General features: G+C 38.5%; 1 protein-coding gene across 3 annotated transcripts; it reads right to left on the reverse strand.

Annotated features, from left to right (window-relative positions):
* Positions 1 to 5,174: 5,174 nt before the first annotated feature.
* On the reverse strand, positions 5,175 to 17,039 carry gata3 (GATA binding protein 3). Of its 3 annotated transcripts, none has more exons than XM_081363329.1 (5): positions 16,164 to 17,039; positions 14,693 to 15,169; positions 12,019 to 12,164; positions 10,199 to 10,324; positions 5,175 to 6,611 (listed from the first exon to the last, which is right to left on the reverse strand). In XM_081363329.1, exons 1-5 carry the CDS (start codon positions 16,390 to 16,392, stop codon positions 6,321 to 6,323), a joined length of 1,269 nt encoding a protein of 422 aa, XP_081219455.1. In that variant the 5' UTR covers positions 16,393 to 17,039; the 3' UTR covers positions 5,175 to 6,320. The 3 variants fall into 3 exon arrangements, with proteins under 3 accessions (XP_081219455.1, XP_081219454.1, XP_081219456.1); XM_081363328.1 differs by having other exon boundaries at positions 14,636 to 15,169; XM_081363330.1 differs by lacking the exon at positions 12,019 to 12,164 and adding an exon at positions 11,919 to 11,959 and having other exon boundaries at positions 16,164 to 16,878.
* Positions 17,040 to 24,620: the final 7,581 nt, after the last annotated feature.

The following is a 24,620-nucleotide window of genomic DNA, read 5'->3' on the forward strand; positions in this document are numbered from 1 at the left end:
CCGTTCCAGTGAACACAACTATCATAACTCTCAGCGCTGAAAACGCCTGGCCCTCGTTAGCAGATCTAATCATTTAGCATTTAACTCAGCCGCCGCTAGCATATCAAGTCTAATAAGAAAGATTTCCACCCTTTAAAACAATGAACAGGAAGGAAATCTGCACTGCTGACATTCAGCTGCTCAAAATCTTATGAGTTTAGCCAAATGAATAATTGCATTACAAGCAGACAGGTCATTTTTGGATCTGATTCTTATTAAATGGCTCACACTGTCCTTAACAGATATTTTTATTATATTGTGAGTTGCTTTTGTGGAAAATAACTTGAGCTATGGTAAAACAAGATACAGAAATGCAGTTACATGGATTTTTGACAGCTGCTTTATACAAAACAAATTAGTGTGCATTCAAGTTTATATGTTTTTTCAGTATGTGTTCACTGAATCGAACCCACAATCTTAGCAGGAACTAATATTGAAGATGATTTAACTTTTAGTAGTGTAGAAATTAGATAGTATGAGGATAATAAATCATTTTATATCGCTGAGAGATTATTATAATTTTAATTAAAGTTTTAAATTATTTTTCATTATTAAATTTTCCATTTTCATTTGAAATAATTGGTCATTTTTATTTTATATATGCGCGCGTGTGTGTAGCTATTTTCAACTTAAACTAAATGAAGATGAGAGATTTTGCACACACACAAAAAAGTGTTTTTACCGTTTTACTTTTAGTTAATCCAGGTCTACATGTGTGTTAATATGAACGTTCACGACATGTCGTAATTACCGTAAATAAAGCTCCGTATGTTTTCGAATCGTTCGCGCGCGATACTTTCATGTTATACACCAATCGGCCAGCACAGCGCCGTTTCAAGTAAAACACACCTGCAGTGTTCAGGACCAGGTAGTACAGCGGTCGTAGCTCTCAGAAAGTTACGAGTTTACATGTTGTATTTACAAGTTCAACAAGCACCTGAAGGCAATTTACAGTTCAGAATCTTTATGGTAATTATGGGATGGTGGGAACGCACCTAAAACAGCATGGCTGTTTATCGATTCTCTCAGTACAATTAATAAGAAGTAGACAGTAGGCTACATACCTTTTGATAAAAATTCAGCACACAGCTCATGGCCCAATGATGGATAGATGGTTTGAAGACCGGTTTTCTTTCCTATGTTGATGTATTTAATAAACAAGAGTGACATATTAGCCACCAAAACATGGACTTGCAACTTGCTTTTGCTAATCAGTGTCAGGTGGTATTAAGGGGGAGGGGTGTTCTCATTCTAGAGAGATTTGATTGGACATAATGTATAAATGCACCTTAGTTTGTCCATTTTCTCAGAATTTAAAGACTTTTAATATAAAATGTGTAGGCATATTTGTAAGAACATTTAAGCAGTGTATATCTGCTACAAGTATACTTTGTCAACTTTTAGGACACTATACACAGCCTCAAATCTAATATCATGGACTAACAGAAATGTTTGATAAATGGGGTCTTTAAGTCATACCAGTATTGTCACAAGACAAGTTTGGCAGGTCAAAAACTGGAAGCAAGCACTAATGAAAATTATGTGGCGGTCCAGAACATTTTTTTTTTCCTGGTAGTTCATGGAGTTCCCCTTTAGGTTCTTGTTTACACATAATTGATGCCTTTTTAAAGCACAATAATGAGAGGAGACGAGAGGAGTTTCTTCCTACAGAAGCATTATTTGGGTTATGAGATCCTTCTAAGATGTTAAAACTTATATTAAAACTGCAGGTAGAAATCTCAAGGAAGCCAGACTCAGGTCAGTTGTTTAAACATACAGCTGTCATAGTAAAAATTATGTCGGCCACAGGTAACCGCCTCTCAGGTGCTTGTTCCCATGGCATCTACAATATTTACAAACATCCCCTAATTTCTTTTTTTTTTTTTTCCTTTCACTGTCAACCCGGAAAAAAGAGTTGAACTTGATTCATATTTCAGTCAAATCGAGAAGGTTAACCAAACACTGGAAGATAACCAAAAAGTCCCATGTTGGTTTGCAAAGCAATGTTTGCATTTTTTTTCGTATGTATTTGCGAACCAACATTCAATGTTGCATCTATTTTGATTACAGATTTGAGAAAAATAATTATAATGTAAAATGATGCTAAACGATTTTGCTTTCAAACTTTGTTTTCTTGTGTGCATGCCTTAAAGTAAATTCTGGTTAATATTTCATTATTAGCATTGTTTACATTCATATATTTACACACTAACCCACTCAACTTTTAGTTTTAAGTTAGCTAGCTTGTGTCAGTGCTTATGTTAGAAACTGCTGTCAATAGACAAAAAAAAAGTATTTCAATAACCAATACATTGGCTAATCAAAAGCCATGCGATCATTATTCCCTGCTCACTGCATCGTGAGACACAGAAGTGTCAAACCAAAGTCACCACAAAAAGCTTCATTTCTGAAGAACCCAAAACTGTGCCTGCTAGTTTTGCAGCGTCATGGTATTTCGTCTGCCGGGATCCTGTAGTTTGCATGCTGACGTGAGGGAAATAGTTTGAGCCACATGCTCTTTAATTGACGCAACTTACTACAAATGGAACAATCTTTAAAATATGTGTTTGTGGATGATTCACAACAAAAACCTTTTAGCCTTTTACCTTTCTTCAGGGTCAGCTCGAATATCCGCTTAGTAATTAGCATATAGCTAAATTCAAGATCACCGACATTGCATACAGACTTTGAGTTAGAGATCACAGTTGATGCACAAAATGCTGCAAGAAATTAAAATACAAGGAAATATTGATATACTACAGAAAAGCTAGAGTCAGTCCAGTAGGCCTATAATAAACACACGTGCCTACCATGTGGGTACGTGTAGTCAAAGCGGAAGCTAGCAAAAGTGAGATTATGATACGATTTTTGATAAGACATGATGATTTAACATGCAAAAAGTGTTGCCTCAGACGTTGCACTCTCAGACGTCTGCATATACACTCTTGCACATGAACATATAGTTGACGTAAAGCTCTTTGTTAAATTCTCTCTCTCTCTCTCTCTCTCTCTCTCTCTCTCTCTCTCTATCTGCATTTTCATGTCTCTCATTATGGCCATTACAACAGTAATGAGCAGTAAAGGGCAGTAAAGTGCAACGGGACATTCCGACACGTTCATATTTGCAAAAACTGAACCTGATGCAGGAGTTTTTAAATATACTATGCTAACAGAAGTAGCCATGCCTTTTATGTATAAATAATCGTTATTTATCAAATAGGAGAATGTTTCAGTTTTTTTATTTTGAGTGCATCTAAGTGTGTAAATGCGTACTATATGTGAATGTGTGGGTCCTTGGCTTCCCTGTGGTCTGGGGTTAGTTCCTCTTTTTAGGACTTAACAGAGAAAGTTTCTTAGCATGCTAATGTGCCATCAGCACAGGCAGCATGCAAATGTACGAAACCACAACAGCTAAACAAAATATTTGTAGCTCTTCTATATTCACTCTGTTAAGAAAAAGAAACATGCAAATGAATCGCACAATGTAGTCCCTAACTGCCCTGTGTAAAATTTAGCATGACGCTAATTGTAAACAAACCTTGTGTATTACTAATGTTTGTTTTCTACATTTACTTGCCTGCAGGATTCGACATCTTAACCATGATGAAATATTTCGGTCATTGTTGTGAGTAATTCTTAATAAGAATTTGCTTTGGTTAATGATGAATGTTTCTTTGAACTTAGCGAGCTTAGCATTACATGGTAAAGCTATTAAAGGTAGAGCACTATCAAACATATGTATTGTTCACATTACATATAGTTTTTTAAGTTAACAGTTCTTCTACAAAGTGAACGCTTTATAATCAAACAAAAACCTTTAGGGCAGGTCCTTTCTCTACGACCCATAAAAACTAATGGGGTGAAGACCATGGCTAGCTACAATGGAACAGTAAGCAGTGACCCTGCAAACCCACAATGAGCCACTGATCAAAGGCAGCTGAGAAAAAAAAAGATTTCCTCTTCATGTAACGCCTGCTTTTGAACATTTTTAATGCTCATGCGTTGTCTCATTGATTTTCAGGCCAGTTTTAAATATTTATTGAGCATGCAATGTGCAATCTATCCCCCACCAAACTGTTCTGACTTGTGGTGTTACATTTATTTCTTGTTATTGTTTTGCATGTTCCTTTTTTTTTCAGTGACATTCAACCTGGTCAAGATCCAAACTGCATTGACAACTTACCCATGAGATGCCAACTTAGGCCTCATCTCACCACAAAACCACTTCTTGCAGCCTTATTAGTTTCTTTTCTCTTCAACCTACTGTGTATAGTAGCAGCCACAGGCTGAGGGTTTTTTTCTGCTGTGGTACCTTTCACACTACTCTACCCATAAGGCTTTGCTTCTGTTAACCATGTTTTACTTGGCTCTCTTACAACTCTAAAACTAAAGATCAGTGACTTCTCTCTCTCTCTCTCTCTCTCTCTCTCTCTCTCTCTCTCTCTCTCTCTCTCTCTCTCTCTCTCTCTCTCTCTCTGCAAATATAAATTTCATTGCCATAATCGTCACTGAATTGCCTCATTCCTTTTGCAATGTCATTGGTTGACTTGAGATCAAGTATTCCCACCGGAATGCATTGTTTTTGACGATTTTTTGTGAAGTGAAGAGGCAATTTACTTTTAGCTTACATTTTTTACACATACTGTATATGTGTATGATGTATTCACCAAGATAAATCATGGATCGAATTTGTTATTGTCAAGTTGTTAATACAGACTTGAAGCTTGAATTCCTTCAAAATGTAAACCGGTTTGATTTTCAACATAAACTGGACGGAAAGATGAATTTCAGTCTCCTGACTGCAAATACACTTATTTTTGTCTTGACATGTTAAAAAAGCATTTCTGATGTGACTAGCATGCTAACAGCAGTGTTGATGGAATGTCAAAGTCAAACTGGTAGCGTGAAGAGTTTTAGGCTGTGTGGAGTAGAGTCCCTCACAACATCTCTGTTTATTTCTAGGCTTCCTGTTGGTGTGCGGCCAGCAGCATTCTGGGTAAATCTAGAGGTGTCCTTGTGGCTAGCAAAAAGCCATGTGTCAGATATCACACATATGCAGTGACATACCCACAAAAGCTCACTCTCGCATTCACACCAAAGTCGTATGCAAAAACACGCACAAAAGCGTTCACCGTTGCGTTCTCGTGTGATGTCAACAGAGATTAAACTAGTTTATTATTTTCAAAGAGGAAAAAAAAATTACGCAACAAAAAGCAAGTCTTTTTTTACACTAGTGATTATTAAATTTGTACAACCATTCAGTCTGCATTACATAAAGAAATAATTCTACATCTTTGTTTCTTTCGTATTTTTGGTACTCTGAATTATACATACAAATAACAAATACAGGAACTTTTTTCACAATGCATATAACCTGGGCCCAAAGAAGTCTTTCATGTGTATATGTGTGTGCGTGTGTGTGCGTGTGTTTGTGTGTGTCTGTGTGTGTGTCTGTGTGAACACAAACCAATTGCCCAAGACCTATAACACATCCAGAAGAGTAGCTGGAAGTCTGTGAAACAGACCTGACTACAAGTTTTAATGCATTACACACCATTTTCCTTTCTACTTTTCTTCTCCCTACTTCTCATCTCCTACATTTTTCATCATTCGGATAGAAATCGTGGGCCACGTCGCCACGCCGTTCCATCTTCCAGGTTTAACTCGTACCCTTCTTATCATTAGCTGCCCACGGGCATTTCCTGTCCTCGCATTTTTCTCATTTTGCTCTTTAAAAAGTCTTCATTAAATGTATTTCAGACATTTTTTTTTTTTTACAAATATATGCAGAGTTCATCTCCTGTTGTCATTCACAGCTCGATTCCTCATGTCTCACTGGGAGGGAAAGGGGGGGGGACAGAATAGCAGATGCGTAGAAGAAGAAAAGGAAAAGGTTTGGGGAATTAGAGAAGTTTAGTTTAAAGTCTCGTAATGGTTGTGCCTTGATGCCCACAGGAAAGATGGCATTTGTACACAAATGAAGGTTGACATCAGCGCGAGGGTTTCGTGATTGGAGGGGCGATGAAGAAAGTCATTGTCTTTTCTCTTTCACTCTCACTGTCTCTCCCTCATAATGCGGGGTGGGGGGGGGGGTTACCGTTTTAAGCGGGGCATACCGAAGTGGAGAAGGGGTCTTGGGGGGGGGGCTCATAGCTCAGACGGTGCACGTGAGAGAGCTGGTTCAAGGTCGGAGGGTTGCGGCGGGTGACAGGCTTCAAGGTTAACGGTGCTTTGAGACGTCCACCGTCAGGAGATTGGGCGGTCGGAGGTAGCAGGGTGCTCTAGCCCATCGCCGTCACCATACTGGAGGGGTGGTGGGGGGCGAAGGGCAAGCTGGAAGAGGGGTGCATGGGGGTGGGCGTGGTCAACATGTGGCCGGAGTGCGAGAAGGGAGGGAACGAGCTCATGTGACGCGACAGGGCGGCCGGGCTGAAGGAACTGTTCTTTTCCATTAAGCTTTTGGAGAAATCATCCATGCTATCATGGGACTTTTTGCTCTTCTTGGACTTGCTGGACATCTTCCTGTTCCGGGTCTGGATGCCCTCCTTCTTCATGGTGAGCGGTCGGTTGATCTGCGAGGAGAGAGACGGCAGACTTTTAGTAATGGCCACGGGACCGTCCCGCTTGCATAAGACATTATTTTGATTTTCATACCACATCCAGAGGAACACATTATTGCTAAGAGATCAGTCCTTTTCTGTATATTTTAGAAGACTAAATCCAGTTATGTTTCTTTTAGGTATTAACTTAATCTCAGATGTTTCTCCTAAAAATTCCCAATGAGAAATAAAATAGACACAAAGGAGGCAGCTGTTGATATATGGTCAAATTAATGTGGATAGCTCAGATAATTTGGTCTTGGAATAATGATCTCATAATGAAATTTCTGACTTTTGATGTGTATCTTGGCAAATCGGAGCACAGTTTGAGACATAGTAAGAAACATCTGAGGAGTCGACCTTGTGTCTTTTCAAGCCTGTTTGACTTTCTTTCCTCTGTGAAGAATACTTCAAAAAGAAGATAATGTGAAAAATGTCTTTTTTATGTACATACAATGAAAGTCAAAGGAGTCCAATGTTGTTTGGGACCCAATGCATGGACAAATACAGTTGAAACATTCTTTCATTTGTGGTCCACAGAAAAAATAAATTCATACAGGTTTGGAACGAGTAAATAATGATAGAATATTCATTTTTTGGGTGACTTATCCCCTTAAGCAAAAGCCATATTCTCTCCATCTAATCTCTGTAATTGCTGTCTTGGAGAAACAATTGAGATATTAAACAGATCTCATTTACAATTTCTCCTTCTTACGGGCAAGTTGAAAGCTGACACCTCTTTAAGTCACGGTTTCTGGGATTAGGATTTGGTCAAACAATGAGGGTCACTTTACACACTCATAGTGAGACCCTTTAATTCTTTATTGAGTCCAAGCATGTTCTGATGGTATGTAATAGAGTTTCATTATAAGACAGATATATCGGTTTCTTTGTTCGAGTGAGCGTGTCTGTACATACAAGTGTGTATGTCGGGTCATAGGACTAGGCTGGATTTAGCCTCTGGTTCCCTGACGCCAGGCATGGCCGGTGCCAGTCTTGCCAAAGAGAGAAACCCCAGACTCTGGCCAGCCGGGTTCAAGCGCAGTAGCACTGCCACATCCGTCTGCCAAAGCCTGCTACTTTCACCCCATAATTGGACCGTTTCTCTCTCTCTCTCTCTGTCTTAAAACACTCTAGATGCTTTGCGCAAGAGCTATTAAGTGATACTAAGAAGTATGTTAATGCGTCTGATTGTTTTTGAGACTGTAAGGCTTAAACTGTGAGCTTTCTACTGTTATTTCACCATTTTGATTTATGAAAGACTGATAAAACCCACAAAAATGTGAATGTGAAAATGTGAGTGTAAATGTTTTAAATAACCACTGTAAAAAAATGATTATCAATAAATTATGACAACATGTTTTCACATTGCTTTAACTCATCAAAACAAGTTAAGCAACATTAAACTTATTTTATAAGTTATATAAGATTCAACTCATCTTTTTAAGTCAGTTTAAGGTAACTTAAGTTGAAATGACAAACATTCAAGTTGATTGTACTTAAAAAAAAATTAAGGCAGCAACTTTTTTATTACAGTGTTGAATCTTATCATTCATTTCAGCAATTTCTAAATTTGTAGAAATGCACTCATTTGCTAACAACGAACTGAATTATATATAAAAAATACACACTGTACTTTACATATCTGCACTGACGCCTGTTATCGGAAATCCCATATTGGCCAACCACTAGTGTAAATGTGAGTGCCAGTGTGTGTTTGTGAGAACTCACACCCCAAAGCGAAACTGTTAATTTGAAACATCTCCATTGGGCATCACAGAAAACACATGCTTATAGCTGTCGGCTATTAGAAACACTCTTATATGTTGTTCAGTTAAACTTTTTTGGGCTTATAATGAACACATCAAAAAACTGAGAAAGAAACGGGCCAGAAGTCTAACCCCAAACTGACAGACATACAAATACAATCACAAATCAGTTCTTATGACAAATCCCTGTCGGCTCAATGAGAAATGGGAGTGGTAGTGATAATGCAAACATGCGAGTTAGTGAAGTACACTCTGGAGAGAGCTTAATTTAGCATGCAAAATCTGGAATTTGATTCAAAGCAGGCCGACCTTAACAGAAAATGGGACGTACCAAAACAAACTAATTTTCCAATTATCCAAACTCTTGGTTGTTTCGAACGATAATACGTGTTATTCGTTTCTCTGATAACCTAGGTCAAGTTTAGGGGATTTTTTTTTTCCCCCGAGTTCTTACAAAACAGTCAAAACCAACATGGCAAAATGATTTAAAAGGTTGCGCTTGCGTGACTAGTAGGGGAGTGTAACAGGACCGTGGGGCCTCAAAGTGTGATGATACAGGATACCAGAGCTGATTAGGTAGAATGAAAATGTTCCCCGGCATATGTTTAACATAGAAATACCACCAACTGAAGTGTAATTCAATAGTACAACAGTACTAGCAGTTTAAAATAAATAATAATATGAGGAAGAACAAAACAAATCTCAGTGGATAATTGACTCGAACGTCTTGCAACCATTGGGGAATGTTTAAAAAAAAACGTTTTAGAACGGGTTAAGTTGTCCCAGGGGATCGGAAATCATCACTTTGAAAAACATTTCTGCCTTAAATTTTTAAGTACAATTAACTTGGAAGTTTAAGTAATTTCAACTTAAATTACATTAAACTGACTTAAAAAGATGAGTTGAATCTTGTATAACTTGAACATTTTTTAGCTTAATTTGATGAGTTAAAGCAATGTTAAAACATACGTTGTCATAACTTATACACTGTTAGAAAAATCTGTAGAAATTACAGTATTACTGGCAGCTACTTGCCAGTAACTTACTGTAGATTTAAATTGATGTTATTTACTGGCAACAATTTGTTCAAAATTAAATGAACATTAAACATTAACAAGTCTTTATCTTTACAGAATAAAACTAAAATAACATCCTCATGCAAAGCATTCTGGGAACCAAAATCTGAAGGAAAAAAAAACAGAAAAAGGTTGATGAAGATTTCTGGTTCCCAGAATGCTTTGCATTACATTGTTATTTTATAATTTTATTCTTTAAAGACAAAGACTTGTTAATGTTTAATGTTCATTTAGCTTTGAACAAACTGTTGCCAGTAAATAACATAAATTTAAATCTACAGTAAGTTACTGGCAAACAGCTGCAAAACTACAGCAAATTTTTTTACAGTGTAGATCATTATAATCAATCAGACAGGCCTTGAAAAAAAACCCGCAACAAATCGGAACTTTTTCGTTGGGAAGATAAAAATGAAACGGGTGTGATGGATTATTATAATGGTCCATTAATATAAATTTGTAGTCATTTTTGAGTAATTAGTTTCACTTCTCACAATGTTGTGAATGTTGTAAAAGAAAGAAAGAAAGAAAGAAAGAAAGAAAGAAAGAAAGAAAGAAAGAAAGAAAGAAAGAAAGAAAGAAAGAAAGAAAGAAAGAAAGAAAGAAAGAAAGCAGAAAGACAGAAAGAAAGAAATGGCATGACATGAAAGGTGCCATCATGCAAAAAGAAGATAGAAAATATCTTACTAGATAAGTGTAAGACAGCTATGGAGCTTACATTGTGTAATTTGTAATAGAGGCCGCAGGCATTGCAGACGGGATCGCCGTTTGCATTTCTCCGCCACAGTGTCGTCGTGGTCGTTTGACAGTTTGCGCATGAGGTCCCTGCTCGTCTGGCAGCCGACTGATGGACACACAGAAAGAAAAAGAATCACAGTTATTACACTCATAATATAATAACTAAAGATGATGATTACATTCCTACAGTGCTAATGGCCCCCAACCCTTCTGTTTCCTGAGCTTGCAAATGTTTTTTAAGCGATGCAGAACTATGTGAGAGGAAAAGAGTTCTCCATAACACTGGTGCCTTAAACTCTCGGGTAAAAATAGTGCCTTGCACACATGCCCTCTCAAACCTAAATATTTACAAAGGACATGAAAGCGCTGGTTTAAATAGTGCCCATTAAAAGCTGATGACATTTTCCCGTTAAATGATGGAGAAACAGCGGCTCTGCATGAAATGGATCCACGTTTAAACATCAACCTTCAAGTTAGATATTAGCCATCTTTATTCACATCAATGTGCTGCACTAAAATAGCTTGCTCTAAATTAACATGCATTGATTAAAAGCAGTTAGAATTATTAATTATGAGCAGTTACTGACATAATCAATTATCATAAGTAAAAAAAAAAAAAAAAAAAAAAAAAACAATGGGGGGGTGGGAGATTCAAAAAGAAATGCAATGAATTTGTAGGGATCAGCAATATGTTTTAAAAATGGACTGTAGAAAGAAAAATCATGCTGCGTTTAGGGTTAATATACAGAAATGCTGAAGTAATGACAAATTATTCATTAACGCGTCGTTGAATTCAATTTAAAGGCGTAAGATTGATTGACATAGTCGAAGCGTCATGTTTGTGTCCTATTATGATTTGCTGGTTTTTATTGTTTGTTTATTTTTCTCGTTTGTGCGGTGAAAAATGACAGCTAAATTGTATTGCCAAATGAATTAAATTCAAATAAATTAGGTAACATTTGTACTTTAAAGGCAATTCTTTATTCCTGTGTTATTCTTCTTCATACTATTATTTTCTAGAGTAGGTTGTTTGGCTCAGTGAAGATCAATCTGAAGTCGTGACTCCTGTCTGCGCGTTCTCGCCCGTATGTTTAGACTGCGGGAGCGAGCGCTGTTGTTCGAGGAGTTTTATCAGCTGCGCTCAGATATCCGCCAGTCTTTTCCTGGGAAGTCGGCTTTTCACATTAGAGAGGGAGAGAGAAGGCCAATGCCAAAATAGCAGCGCTCGGACTATTTCTCTGCGCCTCAAGAGCTTCGACTCTATCCAAAGCCCGAATATATGCCAGGCCATTGAAAACACAGTGTTCCTCTCTCTCGTTTATTAAATCCCTGTGAAACAGTGTCCCTGATGAATGGCGCATTGTCAGAATTGAACCTAATTTCTGCAGACATATTTGACCTGTTCGAGCTGATCGCCTCCCACGCGTATACTCATTTGAGATAAGCGCTCGTTTCACAACACTTTGAAGTCTCTCCGTGACGAATTTCGTTATGCTGACTAGTAGACACGGTGTCAGCAATATTTGCGATAAAATAAAATTATCCGGGATTTTTTTTTTTTTTTTTGTCGAGCGGGGGAAAATAAATAAAAATGAATAAATAATAAATAAATAAAAACTGAAACAGAAAAAAATAACTTAAAAATTATTGCTAATAATAATAATAATAACTGCTATTGCTTAATCTAAAAAAAACGAGACCTGCGCTTGGCGAGTCAATTTCTTGCAGCTAACACTTCTTCCTGGGTAGAGAAAGAGAAAGACAGAAGTGTCATTAATACAGTGCTATAGAGAAACATACCAGCCTCCGCTTGGGCTTGATGAGGGGTCGGTTCTGTCCGTTCATCTTGTGGTATAGTCCGCAGGCGTTACACAAATAGTGACCGGTGCCATCCCTCCGCCACAGAGGAGTCGAGGTGGCCCCGCAGTTAACACATTCTCTACCCTCTGCCAACAGAGACACACACACGCATGCACAACTGATTTTTTAGAACCACTGAAACACACTTCCATGCACAATCACAACTACACAATCTTAGGCCATTGGTGAGCACACTAAAAAAAACACCAGTGGCCAGTCGCTTTGATTTGTTCAAACAAAACACAATATTAAATATCAACATTTATCACATCAACAAAATAATGACTAATAATCGTATTAATATTATACAAGTATGCACACATAACAATTCATAAGTCAATATTTATAAATATAGATATAGATATAAAAAGGCATTATCAAAAATACACATTCTAAAAATTCGCATGGATAAAAAAAATGAATATGGAATGCATTAATAACAAATGATTGTTGTTGTTGTTGTTACTATTATTAATGCATTACCAAATAAAAACATTGTCTAATATGACATCATAATATGAGCTTAACTTCTCAATTGTCAAATATGACATCATCTGATAAGATCTACAAATAACTTTTCTACAAATAACTTAGCGGTTCTAAGTAGGCAATGCTGTGAAAATGTGTTCTTCAGGGGGTTTTATCAAACGTATCATGCTCTAAACAACGATGCGTTGGAAATACTGCATCATTCATTAGAAGAGGGAATCGCAAATATAATGTAGCTGAATAAAGACTCAATTTCCACAGAAACAACCTCCCGGTTCATTATTAAACCACGTGACTACACTGTAAAAATAATAATGATAATAAAAATAATAATAATTAAAAAAAAACATTAAACTTGGATTAATCATTCTGATATGTTAAAGTTGATTTTAGGCTTTATGGCTGAAATCATGTTAAATGGATTGGGTAACAGTAAGTGAAAGCGTCGGTCTAATTAACTCATTGTGTAACCTGCTCTCTTTACGTAATTAAAACACAGTAGCGTTTGATTGGCATTCTTTCCGTTTGACTGACAGGTGAAGGGCGCGCGCCTCACATGTTCAGTGACCCACGCCTCCGGTCGCTCCGCTGAAACGAAAAACAACCTCGTCGTGCAGCCCCCAACCCCCTCACCCCCCTTAACCCAGCAGCATTACTGCTCTCATTTGTGGCGCGAGACTCTTTTGCTCTACAAACTGCCCCAAACCCACAAAAGCTCTCGAGCACATTACCACAGATAGAGACGCACGCAATAACGGAGCGTTCTGATGCATCTGTGTAGTAGACTTTACCCTACGTGTTTAGTTTCAAAACCAAAACCTAAAAAGAACAATACTAGAACTTTAGAGGAATTATATGCTGCGCTTTCTGTGCAAAATATTCATTCCAAATGTAGGTCTGCCTATACAATAAAACAGCAACCAATTTAAATAGGCTATCAATAATCTGTAGGCTATCTAATATGTAAAACTCACAAGTTAAATAAATGATAAATGGGGTGAATAGATATTTTCTATCTTTATCATAAAATCTATCGCTATGAATAGACTATTATTTAGAAAAAAAAATGGGCCGTTCGCTAATCGCATTCAGAAAGCTGGTTGACCTTTAGAAATGATTTTCTCTGTGTGTTTGGATAACACTCTGTCTGTGCATGTCGGCCGCGCATTGCGCCAGCTCATTCGTTATTCCGAGCGATCCGCGGCGCATCCGGACTCTATCAAAGTTTCTGCGCAAAGTAAACAATGCAACTGTCGCGTGCAGCAGTCTGAAAATAATTGGATTAGCTTAAACATATAAACGCGAGAGAGATGGGGCCGTGCACTGCGAGGCACAAGAGGAGCAAGAGATGAGAGAGAAAACACACACACACACACACACACACACACACATCTACATCCGGAAAACCCTCGCGCTCCGCTTTAAACGTGTAGACTCATCTGCATACTGAGCGACGTTTAATAAATCAGGGAGGCTAATTCCGCTTTGTAGCTAAACGACATTAGATATAATATTCTCCAAAGCGGAATATAATGATGAAATTATGTAAGGCAGCAGACGTGTTAACAAATCTATAATTTCTATAAAAGAGAACGTCTATTGCGCCTTGGTTAGCCAATTTTAAAATGATACCACAACAAAAAGATGAGATTATTGCATCATAAATGAATCAAGCGAACGGGATTATAAACTAGCTCAAATTAATAATATAAATTCCCCCCAAAATTAGATTTATTTATCATTATATTTATTTGAAAATATAAATATGTTGCCTTATTCTATAGCCTTATCTCGATGTGACATCATAAATCACGTCAGGTTTAAGGAGTGGAGCCATTCTTTGAACAAGGGATGTGGACTGTGCCCAAATTCGATAGCCAAGCCTTGGCACAGACCAAAAAAAAAAAGAGCTGAACCAAATCAATAGTCTGGGAATTGGATAACCTGGGAGGCCGTTTTTGTGGAAAACGAAAAGAATGGCAAGTGCACAATAATAGAGCTCAACTGCTGAATGATCTGACTATGATTATGTTAGTAAAAATCAAAGGGTAGTAAAGCGCACGCCTACCTGAACAGGACCTTGTTTTTGGTCTCGTTTTGGAACCATAACTAGAAGAGGACCCACCTATCAGGCTACTTGGTGGGAAGAGCCCCGGCCCGTAATCGGACACATAGGAAGGGTAAGTGGCGATGGGATGGTGCGCGGAGGACGCGCCCGCTCCGATAGAGGCCATGCTCCGACTATGAGCCGAATCCAGCTTCATGCTTTCGGCCAGAGACACCTGGTACTTAATGCACTCTTTGTCCTCCTGCCGTATGGATGAGCCCGAGCCTGACGTGGAAATTGAGGGGTCAGGGGACACATCTTTGGGTGGAGTGGGGGGAAAGGTGAAGAGGTGTGGGCTCGGGTGGCCAGCGGACAGCGAGGAGGAAGAGGCTGGAGGGTAGACGGACAGAGGCCCAGGGGAACTGTGGTGTATGGAAGTTTTGGGGAAAGGCCCGAGGTTCCAGGGGGAGGTACTGTGGTGAGAGCCGATAGGTTTACTTCCATCGAGCCAAGGAAGAGAGCCGTGCAGCAACGATGGGCGACACACCTGACTACCTGCGGAAACAAAAGACAAGCCTGCTGTTAGGACAGGACGAGGTGGGGATTCTGCACATTAGGAAGCCACGAAATAACATCAGAACCATTATATATAGGCTATATATATATATATATATGAACACACAAAACAGGGTCAAGATAAATAGCCTATTTTTACAACACAGCGCTACATTTTGATTGATATATATTTTTACGAGCATCTGTTATTTAAAGGCGCCGAAACCCTTTTAGCAACGGCCTTTTAATGCATGAAAGAACTAGTGCAACTTGTCTTAATGAGTAACACTGTGAAACTGCACGTAAAGGCCTACATTACTCTGAGAGGCTTTTGATGGGGCAAAGGGTCCCAATTAACAGCCCTCACGAGTTTCGATATCTCACCCACCCAGTATCTACTGAGGATGTGCGGATTTGAAGAGTTTTGATGTGTTTCGAGATGGGGCGATTCAAACGAGAAACAAGATCACGCTTTTTGCCCCATTCCGCTCAGGAAGTCATGTCAATAAAATAAAGCCATTTTTTCTTCCGCACTAAAAAAGTCAAGTACATACAACAGGGAAAAAATGCGCTTCATAATTTAGAGACTTCTGAAAATCATTCAATTAAATCCCCAGCTAGTGCTAATATAAATATTTTCACCATAATATGTATCATAACATCTTTTTACCAATCAAATATATTTCAGCTTATAACGTGTTTTCGAATAAAAAACGCGTTAATTAAATTGAAGGCTTTCTAAAATGAAAGGAATGCATTGCATTATTTAATATTACACAATTGACCTAAAAAGTTAAATAACCATAGAATACTAGAAAGATGTGAAACCAGTGACACACCACTTCAGGTAAGCCACACGTAAACTACTCTGACACTGTTCAATTTTTTTAGTACAGTCCTAAGAATAGTTTCTTTCCTGTTACATATTATTAATTCAGTTAGAACATAGATGAATAATGTGGTTATAGAATTAGGACTGGTTTCGTCTACTTACTGTGAGGTGGCGGTGGATACCTCTGCACGGCCCGAACCGAGTTCCCGTAGTACGGGTGGTTGCTCTGTCCGTCGATATTAAACAATACATCCACATCTTCCGCAAGTTGATACTGCGACGGGTCCATGTAGGAGTGTCCCAGTCCCGGGTGGTGTGACTCGGGATGCTGGCCGTTAATGACCGGGTGATGATGGGTCATCCATCGGGGTTGCTCCGGACTTACTTCCATCGTTTTCTCTCTTTTTTTCTCAGCAAACGTTCATACAATCACCGATACACACAACACGAGAGTTCAAAAAAAAGTCCAAACTCCTCCTTTGTTTAATCCACTGGTTCGAATATTTTGAACTTCCGATCACCTGAAATTGAACAAGACAATTTGTTTTTTACAAAGTCCGTCCGTTCGCTTGTGTTCTTTCTGTCATTGGCAAATTGTCAGAAGCTCGTATAAAACCGGATCCGTCCGTTCAATAAACGCGCGTTCTGAAAGTCAAACGAATTTAAATGCTACTATTGTTGGTCATAAGTCCGCGTACGCATCCAAACGCGCGCGTCAAGTTCCGCCAAGTATTTCAGTTGCGCTGCGTAGACTCAACAAGTGAGCTTGACGCTTTCAGGCCGAGCCGGGTCGATCTGGATAAGTTTTCTGCCTTATGACTGAACACAAGTTTGATCAAATCTGTGTTTATGCGCAGTAGTAACCCTCTTCCCTCTTACTCTATTTCCATCCCTCCCTCTATCTCTCTCTCTCTCTCTCTCTCTCTCTCTCTCTCTCTCTCTAGTGCTCACTCCCTCTGTCTCTGAATGCACTGCTCTCTCTGTGTTTTTTTACAGTGAAGGCATTCTTTCAGGATGGCGCCAGTCAGCTCAATGCTCGCAGACAGCTGTGGCGCGACGCAACTTAAGGAGGGTCTGTGGTGTCATCAGCAGGGGCGGGGCCCAACAGCCTGGACTAATTGAATAAAGTGGGCCAGGGAAAGATGACCAGGAGCTGCGCCCAATTCTGCTTCCATTCATATACAGAATGGTGTTTCTTTTGTGTGTGTGTGTGTGTGTGGACCGTCTGAACGTGTAGGCCTACACAATATTTAAAAAACACAAGCAGGCTATGAAATAAATATTTAGGCTTGGTTTTAAAAAACATTAATAAAAATTGCTTCATAAAGTAGCAACTCTCTCTCAAAAAAGGTACAAAAGCTGTCACAGGGGCGTTTATTCAAAAGGCACACCTTTGTATCCAAAGAGTCCATGTTAGTAACCTATCTAAAAGATAGCCTACATATTGGTACCAAAAGTGTACTGTACATATAATAATATTTTTTGTAGGATAAAAGTAAAGAATTTAAATCAGGACCATGCCAGGGTCTGAAAAAGAAACATAAATGTGTCTTCTCAATCTCTCCCAAAATGATTTTTTAAACAGATTTTTTTGGGAAGTATTTATTAGCTGCACAGTAAAATACATAGGCTATATAAATAAACATATAAATACGGAACTATCAACATAGTCCTAAAGGGAACCATCGTTGTTCTGTGGGTTGCTGTCTTTCAGGTCTACACGACTGTGTGTGTGTGTGTGTGTGTGTGTGTGTGTGTGTGTGTGTTATCAGTGGCAGCTTGTGTGGAGTGTATTCTCTTTTAAATTGTGACAGTGCGTCCTCTCGCGGTGACAAGCACGTTTTTCTAATGGTTCCCTATGCATGTTCAAAACAGGCTCTCAAACCCTGACTGCGACATAGTCCCTTTCTCTCTTCCCGCACTTTAAAACACGGGCTTTCCCCGGCTGCTGAAGTCTGTGTTCTTTAGGCTATTCCGTGAACGACATCAACATCATTATTAATTCAAGGTGCCATGACATGTTGCGATGCAAATACATTAAAACTTTAACCTTAATATGTAATGGGAACGTATTTATCACCACATTAGGGAGCAGTGTCAGGTAGATTATTCGCTATTATTGTACTGTAATAAGGGGGCTTGGCCCTTAGGGTGATATTTTGTCTGTAATGCTCCGGTTTGGCCGTCCCGTCCCCACAGATTGACTAAATATAATTGGGCTGCTCGTTTGATGGTTTGAAATGCGCAGATGATGGCCAGCCCTGTCGACGCTGCTGGACGTGACGTCAGTAAACAGGCAGGAAATATAGACTCTACGCATTGGAGTTAAAATATGATGTTTATCTCGCGATAGCTATTCATAGGTGTCCAGAAAACGATAAATTCCCCTGCTACTCAACGAATGTGATTTCAACTGAAAAATATATTTATATAGGCTAATAAACAGGCTATAACAATAGCCTAACAATCATTTCAATTCCTTCGCGCGACGAAGCTTCCCTCATCTTAAAAAAATAAATAAATCTCAACATATTTTAAGAGAAATGGTTGAAAATGCTGATTCAGGAAATGTGTATTTTCTCTCCCTCCCGTACGAAGAGGAAAGCCTCTTCTTTCGCTAGTAAAGACCGAAGTTGGATGGAAAGTGTTGCACTGGCTCACTGTCATTGTCGAGCTGTCAGCGGACGCGAGCAATGATCCGCGCGAGCTATTATCCCGCGCGCGAGCGTACATTAGAGGTACTTGAAGACATCGCGCGACGGTAAAAAGTGAAATCCTGATTATGTGTTTTGTTTCTTGACTGAACGTCTTAAGCTTAGTGCGCGGGACAAGGATGGAAGCCGTTCCGAACACTACAGACACAGTTTGGGAAGTATTTGAGGCGCCCTCACAAGAAAATGTTGTAATTTATCACACTTCGGGCTGTCAAAACAAAATATGGACTACAATCCCATTTTAGGCCTACAGCTCTAATGTGTTACACAAGGAAAAAAGAAAGCAGAAAAATAAAATAAAGGCTAAATAAAATAATTCGACACATAGGCTATATATTATATAGGCATAGTATATAATCATATAGGCCTAGATAATTAGAAAGATGTGAGAAACACACACACACACACACACACACACACACACATATATATATATATATATATATGTCTATATGGGGTGGGAGGATTTTAAATCAGACCCATTCTTTTTTAGCTCGGGCCACCAGGCTGATTCATTGACGGCACTGTAAATCGGTGGTAGACAGCGATACTGGGTCAGGTTGAAGATTGGGTAGATAATTTGTGAATGATTATGTCAGGCAAGGCAGATTAAAATCAGGAGGCATCACACTTTTCACTGTGGGTGAGAACTTAAGACCCGGCCGTTTTATTTTAGTCTATCCTATAACAAGGGTTAGAAGATGTGCGCTGATAAGACGCTTTGTTTTTATCGAGCACCATTTATAAACACATAAAACCTTTTTGTAATAATTTTGGCGAAGTGTGTTTTCGAACGGGCGTGTAGATAGTAAAATCCGAAAGCTAGTCATGCCAGATGCCATCAAAAACAACATGGTGCACAATAGCCTAATAATAATAAAAACAAACATGCAACTGCAACTACTTTTATTATTAGTGTTAGTAGTAGCAGCATAGTTGTTATCGTTTAAAAAATATATATATATACAATTAAATTACATAATAAACATAATCAAAACAGCTGCGTTCGCATCCGCTTTCATTTTTGGTTGATCGTGGAGGCGAGTTCGATGGTTATCTTCAACTTGACTGATTTTCTCATTTCTCATATATGTAGATCACACACACACACACACACACACACACACACACACATACACTATATATATAACTATATATAACTATATATATATATATATATATATATATATATAACTATATAATATATATATATATATATATAACTCTCTCTCTCTCTCTCTCTCTCTCTCTCTCTCTCTCTCTCTCTATATATATATATATATATATATATATATATATATATATATATATATATATATATATATATATATATAGGCCTATATATAATACAGGTTGTATGGGGATGAATGAGATTTTAATGCAAGCCTCCATGACGTCTGTGAGCAGTTGAAGATGTGAGGAGATTTGATGAAAGGGTCGCCCTAGACTGCCCAGGTAAAGCTGTCCAAACAGATCGAGGTGAACCAGAGGACACACACTTCACCCCAGCTACCGAATGATAAAGACAGGGGAGGGGGGTTCAATAGCGAAACATGAGCGCTACACTTGCAATATTCACGCACTTAAGGGCTTGTTCGTCACATTTATTTTTAAGCAACAAAACGTTTCTCCTCTCAGTTACCATCTGTGGAAAATCACAAAGGAGCTTAACTGCAAAACGCAATTTTAAAAAAAAAAAAAAAATTGCGTTTGTATTTATAGTAATACCAGTAGGCTAATGTTATAAAACAACAATTATTTAAAATAAATAAATAAACATAACATAATAATGTATAGCTAAATAATAATAATAATAACGGATAAATGGCAACTGAACATTAAGGCAGACTTGAGCGGATTGTAATTCATGTACTTCGTCTTTTCAAGAACGAACTTTCTGAATTCGTATGCTGTGTGATGGTGGCCTATGTAGGTTATACAGCAAATTCTTAGAACCCACTCGAGGACGTGAAATTCTGATAGTTGCTTCATAATGAGAGTTTGACTTATTTCTAAGAACAACTGACAAAAAGGTGAGGGGAAAAACGCTAGAGCCTCGAGTGCAGGTTTTGTTTTTGATAACTCATCGCTGAAAGAGAGAAACATCTAAAGACTAAAAGGTTTTCAGTCGGTGCTGATGATGATAGCAAAACCCGACACATCTGCAACAGGCCAAACAATTCATTTTTCAAAAATATTCGTTATTTAGTCTCCATTGGTTATTCGTTCTTATTAATCCATCTCCGATATATTAGCCTTCGAAATATAAATCCGTCTGCTCGTGTAACATCACCCTGTGTTCGGCTGCTTTAGGCCTAATGTATTTATTTGATCTCCACTGGTGCTCTTTTTGGGATGTCGCATGTAACAACTTCATAAACAAAGAGGCGCATCGCAGGAATATTGTCGTTCAAACAAAAAGTGCATCTCTTCCTTTCGGTCGAGTGCTGATTTGAGGACATGGTTTCAGATCATTTCACTGTGCGGCTGAATGGAGTGGCCGGTCTCGTGCTATCAGGGAGAAACAGCTGTTTTACGCGCATTCAGCTCCAAATCAATGGAAGCCGCTGCTCTCTACATGCAAATACAAACCAAACGAGCTTGCGCCCATGAAAGACGGCCTATGATGTGCCTTAATGTCGCGTCCTATTCTTTCTGTTTTCAATGCTCTTCAATCCAGCAACACATATGCATCCTCTCTCTTTCTGACTCTCTCTCCCTCTCTCTCTCTCTCTCTCTCTCTCTCTCTCTCTACACACACTCACACTGGAAGCGCAGTTTCAGCAAATCCACTTCTCTTTATGACCCATTGCGGGGCTAATCAGATCAATTTCACGGGTTAAGGGAAGCATACTTGCTCACACTCAGGTGGTAATAGATCATTAAAATCCTTCATCTAGAGGACGGTAGGCGGGAAAATGACTCTTAAAATACAAGGGCGTCCATAAAATCCCACCCCAATTGTCGGAAAGTGGACGTGGGTGCTAGTGAAACGCATAGCCTATATATGTGTCGGGTGAAATGAATAAGCTCATGAGAGTTGTCATCTACACGTCTGAAATTGTTAAATGACTGTGCCACCCTCATACAGAACAAAAACATGCATGAGTGTCGATGAATATATATATATATATATATATATATATATATATATATATATATATATATATATATATATATATATATATATATATTAAACAGAGACAACCGCAAACCAAATATGTATCTGCACCAAAAACATGAAATGGAGGGACAAAGCATCAGAAGAACTGGCATGCATAACGCTATGGTAGCAAATCAATGTATTCGACAGTTTTTGGGAGCTAGGCTAATTGTAAAACAGCTAGAATTAGTTCAAATAATCGACGTAAAATATGAATCCGAATATTTACTGACCTGCGGAATTGTGGTGGACGCGTGGTTAGGCGTTTTTTTTTTCTTTCTGATGGGCTTCAGATGTGAAGTGACACACAGATGGAAGTGCCGATGGCATTTACAGCAGGAGAGAAAAAAACTAGGCTCCTTTTTTCTTCTAGCCTACACACACACTCACTCCGTCTCTCTCTCTCTCTCTCTCTCACTCAGGCGCGCGCACACACACACACTTACCGTACTTACTGTACACCAAGCGCGAGCTCTTCCGGGTCGGTGCAGGCTGCGGAGTAAAAACACACACTTAATCTGAATGGGAGCGATCACACGCGTCCGTAACGAACCTTTTAACACAGAGAGAGAGAGAGGGGGACGTGGACGCACGGGGCCGCGGAGAGGGAACAGGTACCGCCCGCGTGCGTTCGGTGGCACGACGCTTTTCTCCTTGAGCCGTAATAACGCAGTCCGTTAGATGCCAGACTGATGCTTTATAATGCATGAGATGACTGATAGCGGTTTGACCGTTTGAATTTCTGTTTTTATTCACCAAACTCTTGCGTAAGCTAAACTATATTTTGTAAATAATTTTTAACAATACAATATGATATTCGTTGAAAATAACATAGCCTAGATGCTGTTCGTATATTTCCAGTGTTTTAGCCCATTTAAAATTGTAAGTAGGCTACGCGGAAAGAAATCGCTAAAACACGCGGGCTTAAACACGGATATTTAACTAGAAATATTAAGTCGTTCTAACTTAAATATGTGATTTGTAGGCTATAGCATAAACGCAATAAGCTATTCTTCCTTAAGGCAATTAAAAGCAGATGCTGCTATGTAGACCATAGATTCATGATGTGTCGATAACAGCCAATTCCTAAACAAAATATTTTATTGTGGCCATGCCATATGTTGGTAGGTAAATCGAGATGTGATTATTTAGGCTATATCACATCATCAGTATTTTATTATCGCTCTTTTATATTTGACGTTTTCTTTATTGAAATATTAAAATGTAGATATGGATGAATGCTCTGTTGCAGGTTTGCAGTGGGAACTCCTAGAAGGTCTTTGATTCCTTTGAGAACGTCAGAAATCAGAACACATGCAATGTAATCGCGGTTCAGCTACACTTCCTATTCGAAATACAACCATAGTGTTTTTCTTTCTTGTGATGTGCAGATTGCAGATGACAAGCAGCTGTTTCGGCTAACACGCCCGTTTATTGACGGAATGGCTTTCTGTTCTCTTTAGGGGGGGGTTTGGGGGGGGGGGTGTGGGGGGTGGATGATGTGCAACAAAGAGAGCGAGAGAATTAGAGAAAAGGAGATATGACGGTGAAACGGCTGTAACAAAGAAAGAAAGAAAGAAAGAAAGAAAGAAAGAAAGAAAGAAAGAAAGAAAGAAAGAAAGAAAGAAAGAAGACGTGTGTGTGTGTGTGTGTGTGTGTGTGTGTGTGTGTGTGTGTGTGTGTGTGTGTGTGAATTGCTCTCACATTGCGTTGAGGCCAGTAAACTGATCACACCAATATCTGTCTTTGGAGAAGAAATTCAATTAAGGTCGTAAATTAAAGATAATTGACTGAAACGGCAATATAAACTTACAGCAACATCGAGCCAAAACGAGGCTCTTTAAAAAAATGAATTATTCAATGTTTCCAAAGCAAGAAGAAGACCTCAAATGTTATGTATTTGATTTAATAATGGAATTAGGCTAAGGCACATCCAGAAGATAATGATTTGATAATCTGTTTCAGTCTTAAATAAAGTGCTTAGTCAAATACACAGCACCCCTAATATCTATGTAAAAATGTTTTTTTAATATGCGTCGATGATGAATGCGAGATGTAATAAAACAAAAAAAGTCAAATGAAGAAATATTGCACAGATAATTAGAACACATTATAAATATGATAAACACAGATTAACGTCAACGGCGGTATAAAACATTTTTTTTTTAATTAATTAGTTCAATCTATTTCTTTTGAGAGCCAATTAATTTTCAAAATCAATTTTCTCTCCTTTCTTATTATCTTTTATCTCTGAATGCATAGCATAAATGAGGGAAAATACTGACTTATCGACATCTTCCATTTTGCAAACAAATATTAGTTAGCGCGTGAGTGTGTGAAATAAAATATCGTAAAATGAAAAACGACAACGAAGGCCTGCATTTTGCGGTCGGTTTTGAGGGAAATGCACAATATTATTTCTAAACCGTAAGGTTTGTGTGAAAAGGCAATTTTGTGTGAGCATAATTTTAAGTGCAATAAAAAAACAAACAAAAACACACACACACCGGTCACACAAACACAGTTGCCTCTCGCGCCGTGAAAATCAGTGATTAATGTCGTATAGTTGACGTGAACCTCAGCGTGACACCACAGCTGACAACAGCCAAGTGTAAACCTTGAGTTTGATACTAACACACAGCGCTTGTTTATTCCACTAATTTATTTATTTATGCTTTTGGTATTTATAACTCTCTCAGTCTTATCGGCAGATAGAGCAGGGGATTATGATATCACGTTTAT

This window comes from Scardinius erythrophthalmus (genome assembly GCF_964197995.2).
Source record: "Scardinius erythrophthalmus genome assembly, chromosome: 4".
Taxonomy (NCBI): domain Eukaryota; kingdom Metazoa; phylum Chordata; class Actinopteri; order Cypriniformes; family Leuciscidae; genus Scardinius; species Scardinius erythrophthalmus.